At 34.6% G+C, this 6,481-nt stretch overlaps 1 protein-coding gene across 1 annotated transcript; it reads right to left on the reverse strand.

The window, feature by feature from the left end:
- Nucleotides 1-2,193: 2,193 nt before the first annotated feature.
- Nucleotides 2,194-2,628, reverse strand: LOC145139430 (uncharacterized). Its single transcript, XM_079073253.1, has one exon. It carries the CDS (start codon nt 2,626-2,628, stop codon nt 2,194-2,196), a length of 435 nt encoding a protein of 144 aa, XP_078929379.1.
- Nucleotides 2,629-6,481: the final 3,853 nt, after the last annotated feature.

Raw genomic sequence — 6,481 nt, forward strand, 5'->3', positions numbered from 1 at the left:
TCTTTCGGGTTTCGACCTCTGCCAGACTTCGGCAATTCTTACGTCATCATTAACATAACTATTAGGGAGATCCAAGAATGGTCTCAGATCTGAATACCTCATGTTATTCTTTGACAACAGGTCTATGAAAATTTCCTACATGAACCAAATCATTATGATTCTGACCTATGTTATATCGTGATTCTACACAACCATGGACACTTGATATTAAGATCTATGGTGAGATCTTTACCTATAGGCACAGGTAAAGGTTTCAAGTTCCCTCACGATGTTGTTTCCTTACTTTCCAACCAAAACGTCCATTCAAACAGGTATTGAAGCTAATAACTATTTTTTTCTTAGCTTTTGGTGCTGCAACTTTTCTAGATCTTGACGTATAATCTGGAATCAATTTGTCTCTCGCACTTTGGGTCTCCCTTACTTGGGTTCAGACCCTCGCTTGTCTGCTACATACAATCAACGAAAGCCCAGGCTGGATTTGTCTCTACGATTGGTAGTTTTCTTTCTTCTTGAAAGAAACTCCTGGTTGTTACGATGATTGTAATACTTTCAATGTAGTATTTTTCCTTGTGCTTATAACGAGTGATCTTCTCATAAGACACAACGTAGTCCGATCAAGATTACGAAAAACGCTTAGATTTTTGTACCAACATACACGTGTACCAGATGGTAGATGAGGGTCGTAATATTAGCAGTAACGACGCTTGCTGAACTCAATATTTTCTCTTCCTCCTTTCTAATACGATTAACTTGTCGTACTCTTCTTGATCATAATTAAGGTAACTGGATACCTACGTACTACTAACGTACTCATGTGTATGCCCTCTATAAAATCACAATTTTTGCGGTTTGCCCAACGAGTATCAAACTCTTGGACTTTTGATGGCAGTGCTTATCTCACACTCATATCTTAATTCTCTATTGGACCTTCAGTCCGGATCTTTGAGTCATAAATTCGATATTTATTGGAGGCTCCTGCTCCTTCTCGAATTTTGCTAAACACTCGACCTAAGATGAGGTCTTTACTCTAGCTGTAGTAACAGACCGAATGGTCACATTCTAATGACCTTCTATTTTGTGGTGCATGCGAAGCACGTTGAACTAGACTCTTATCTATGAAATTCCTACTACTGAGGATACCTCCCTTCATATTCTAATGTGGCACAACCACATTATAGCAAGTAGCACTTCTTGCTACCGGTTGATTGCTTTGAGATATGCAATCTTTTTTTCGATTTCCTTGTTCTCCCCCTCCGTTTTGTCGACTAAGGTCGGTTACTATACTAGACATGGTTCTTGGAACCAATCGACTTACTTCGCAGATTTATACTATTCGAACTCGGCTCTTTGTGGTCGTCATGGTCTGGATGAAAATTGTCACCATAGTCATTACCGAAGCAAAGGTAATGATGGGAATGAACAAATTTGACTCAGATACTAGCTTATTGGTAACCTTGCGACTTGTCATGATCCAAGTGCGAGTCATGTGCTTTTGGTAGTATAGATCTCTACTACCTTTCACACCTACTCATACTCGTCCCAAGAATTGTCTCGCAGTTCTCCAAGTCACCATACAAGAACGAAATCACATAGAAACTTAACACATTAAGTAGTATAACGGAATTGGAGATTTTTATAACTTCTGAAATGATTACAATCACATTCAAAGCTTATTAAACTCCATGCCTATTATAACAGGCGACATACTACAATATTATCTAGGGGAGATGATCATTATATGTCTCAAACTTCCTGGATGAGCAGCTTCCTCCTATTGACTCCCTCGAAGTGACGTCTGCTTCTTCCTTTATTGTCTTTAAAGTGTAGTTCCTTTCTTCTTTGGGCAATCCTCCTTGGGATGTCCAACTTCCCCACACTTAAAACATGCCTTATGAGCGGCTGCACATTGGTTAGCATAGTGACCATTTCTGCCACACCTATAGCAGGTCACTGCTTCCATGTATTGACCAAAATGCTTCCCTCCGCATTTTTCGCACCATAATGCTTTGTTGCGACCTTTGAACTTCTTGTTGTTAGGGTTATATTTCGGGAATCTACCCTTCTTATTAGGTTCCGAAATTTCTTTACCCTTCCTTTTCTCTCCAACTTCCTCCTTAATGGTGATTCTCCCCTAAACTATGAATTCCAAGGATCTGGCCACTTGCACAGCTACTTCCAAGGTGTATGCATTTTTCACCAAAGGACAAAGTCCGTTGGTAATCCATTAACAAAATTCTCTACCTTAAAGAGTTCAGTAGGAACTAGATAAGGGACTAATTCCATCTTTTCGATAAAGGCTGCAGCGTACTCTCTGACACTCATCACTCTTTTCTTCAGGTTCTTGAATTCATTAGCTATTTCCAAAAGGTCTCTCTCTGAGAAGTATTCTTCTTTCAACTGTACAAGGAAATTTTCCCATGACATCCTCCTTGTTTCCTCATTTGTCCTAGCACCAGCTAACAGTCTCCACCAACTCAAGACTCCAGTCTTTAGCTGTCTGACCGCGAAGATTGTTTTCCATTGGTCGCCGTAGTCACAACTTTTGAGCACCATTTCCATTTCGTAGATCCAATCCATGACTGCTACTAGCGTTGGTTCTCCATAAAGGCTTGGTGGTTGGGATGCCATGAAGTATTCATACTTGTATCCACCTCTATTAACCTCTTTCTGGGGGTTGTTCTTTCTAACCCTCTACGATTCTACATTCCTGCTATGGCCTCCTTGCTCAGACACTCCTTTATTCAACACTGGTTTTACAACCAGTGTAGTAGGTTCTTTACTATTCTCCCAGATTAGTTGTCTAATATCTTCCATGTTCGGAAAACATTACCCGAGTCATAGCTTGAACTCCTGCCATCGTGAAGGGTTCAGTTACTATCATGACTTCAGGTGTCCGCTCGATCACACGACGCTCAATATGTTGGTTTCCATTATCATTCTCCAATACGCTACGTGTTCTCACCATGATGGTCTATACTCCCAAGCAGGTGTTCAGTGTACCGAGAGGCAAGTTTGTTATGATAGAGAAGGTTTTATTTATGTTTTAGACACATAAGTCCTCCTTATCACTATGAAACATTACATGCCAGTTCTAATACAATAATGATACGTTTAGAATCATGAACACATAATTTTCCTAGTTCTAGGTCGGCAACAAACCTTAACTTTTCTCATAATAGCAATCTAGGTAAGCACCTAATGTATGCTCTGTTACATACCGGTTAGCATATAAGGCATCTCTTCCTAAAGTATTCTAGGGAATATTATAGCGAGTAAGGTATTCAACCTAAGTTATGTTGTATAAATATTTCATATGCATTTACCCTAAGTTATGCTAGTGCATGTGTGTATTTAGGTATACAACCTAAGATGTTCTAGACACCTATCTCACCATCATCGCTTAGCATTCTAAGTTTAAGTCTAGAAATATATCCTTATTCCTAGTTCGCTTAAACTAATGCTCTGATACCAACTGTGACATCCTCTAATTTTCAAAAACAATTAAAACTTTTCTTTCCCCTTTAAAAATCAATTATTTATGTTTGTGGAAAATCCCAGTACAAAAGATCATTTTGATTACAAATGTTTGTTTCCAAAATGTTAAAACCCTAATGATGTCATAATCAATACATATACATAAGTTACAACATAAAGACCTAATGATCCTAAACTCCATTGCAAGCTATCTCTTAATCACTCAACATCATAATCAAATTCCAATAGCTTCAATCTTGATACCTATGATGCATATAAACTGGATGGGTCGGGTTGGGAAACCTGGTGAGATACATATGGATTTCAATCCCATAATATTTTCATGATAATATTACTTAATTATCAGACCTGTAAAACCAACGGTTACCAAATAGTATAGGTAAGGTTTAATTATCTATAAAACCTTCTACCCATCCTAATCGATCCTCACAGATCCTAATCCACGATTATTAGGAAGTTTTATCTTACCCGATGAACCATTTAAAGGGTTTGACTTCACATATAGGGGCTTCCTTGGCCAGTGTAAGTCATAAAGGCACATGAGTTGTCAGAGTATTTTGATGAATGGGATTTTACCTTTCATCTACAATTGTAGGTTATGAGCCTACACTAGCAAGGTAATTCACCAGATCGTCTAAAATGGTCAAGTGTTGTCATCCTACTCTGGGAGATGACCATACATACCATTAATAGTTGCCTGATCTAGACCCACTATTTATGGTCATCCCATGATGGAATACTGATATGTACTCCGGTACGGAGCTACCGTACATCAACACCAGAAAGTGTCACGGAACAGAAATTTACTATCTGTTCCTATCTTACACACATTCTCCTAATGAGACTACCCAAGATCAAACTTAATTGAACTAGGTATATTCCATAAGTCTAAGTGTGTCCCTAGACCAGATTATAATGACCGTAACCAATTTCTAATACCAACTATATTCTTGGGTGACACTAACCTATGTTTAGTGTATATATATTCCCTACGGAGTATTTAGGTATTATATTCTTTTATTCTTCTAATATTATTTTATAGTATGATCTATTTATCCTAACATCAAATAGAACCATATCTGGTTCGCACATAGCACGGTATATATATATATATATATATATATATATATATATATACACACACACACACACTAGGCGAATGTCCGCGCGTTGCGCAGTGGAATAATTATATAGTTTAATATGGTTATATATTATGGTAAAATAAATAGTTAACATTCTTTTTAAGCATATGGTTAATTGAGAAGTTATAATTTTAAAACAAATAAGATGCTAACATAATGCAATTAACAAAATTATTACATTATAATTGACATGGTTTAATCTATTCTTAATATGTTGTACATAAAGGTTGTATGCAATTAAATAGTATGTATATTTTTTGATTTACAAATAATTTATACTAATAAATAATGCAAAATTATTATTAGTTTAAAATTGTAAATGTAATTTTTATGTACACATTCGTATCTAATGTAATTATTCGATGATTGATTAAATATTGGTTCTCATTTATGGTCGTATGCGTTTATGTACACATTCGTATCTAAATATTACTTATTTCCTGCAATGTTTGGTAATTTAAGACATCTAATTTCACATTTTTTCATTGTAGTTTTTGTAGAACTTGTGAATTTCCGCCATTAAATCTCTATGCTTGAGTTTCTCATTCATTTTTAAAGGTTTTAAATCTTCTTTCATTCTTGGAGTTTCATATTCTTCAAGAATTATGGGTAGGCCTCTTGTTCTTGCATTCTTTAGTAAGATTGAAGCAAATATAGTTTTGGAAACCTATCTGAAATGCAAAGGTTTTGATATTCTATCTTGAGACTTTAACTCCGGTAGAAAATATTGTCTTCACCGACCGATGATCGGACAACTTGGATTCATTTCTAGGGTATAGTGTCTGCTTTAGTTCATCCCTAATCCATATTATCCTATAACACCTGCCATATATTCATAATCCGTTTAGAGTATTTGAAATTGTTCAAACTAAAGGATTGGAAGTTATGAAATGAATGATATAAAGGAATTTAATTACCATGTAGCGGAGCAAACTAAAGGAGTGGAATGTATGTAATGAGCGACATAAAAGATTTAATTACCATGCAGAGCATGTTTTGTTTCATCATTCTTGCCAAATTTTCATTTAAGAACATATTTATAAGTATGTAGGAGCAAAATCAATTATTCATTCATGTCATGCTCTAAATTCACCATCTATAGTTCCATTCATAGCTATAAAATTTGAGTTATATAAAGTGTGTTATGTGTTATTAATTACTTTGAAGGTGAAAAGGTGTGGGGGTTTCAAATGCATGAGGTGCTTGGAAAATTTGTGTGGGGGTTTCAAATTCATTAGGTGATTATAAAAATGCCTCGTTTATAAGTATACTAGGCGAATGCCCGCGCGTTGCGCAGAAACACCTATATAGTTGAAATCTTTATAAATATATGTTTTTTTAAATATAACAATAACGTTGTTGTTAAATTTGATATAATAATTCATATACTAAATTGATATAATATATTGATTATTTTGAATTATATCATAATATATACATATATTATAACTGCATAATCTCAACCGTTTGAATGACATCTAATATATTGATTATTTTTAAAACATCAAACATTGTTTTTTGATTTTAAAGGTAACAATATAATCATTTATATAGAGTTATTTTTTTAAATATTGTTATTATAAGTTATTTTAAACTACTTATTTAAAAACTTTTAACGATTATAAAAATATCTTTAGGAAATATTTGAGTTAAATTGAGAATATAATTTAGTTTTTGCATTTACCACTACAATTTATTACTTTTTACTATTCACAAAATATTCATTGGGTTTTTTAAGTGGAACTGAAATTTATATTTAAGTTGACACTGTAATGTTATATTTAAATTAACAATTTAAGTATTTTTTCCAAACTGTTCAAAAGTCGTAGCTTTAAACTGATAAT

The sequence above is a fragment of the Lactuca virosa genome, chromosome 9 (genome assembly GCF_052849685.1).
Source record: "Lactuca virosa cultivar CGN04683 chromosome 9, Lactuca_virosa_CGN04683_v6, whole genome shotgun sequence".
NCBI lineage: Eukaryota > Viridiplantae > Streptophyta > Magnoliopsida > Asterales > Asteraceae > Lactuca > Lactuca virosa.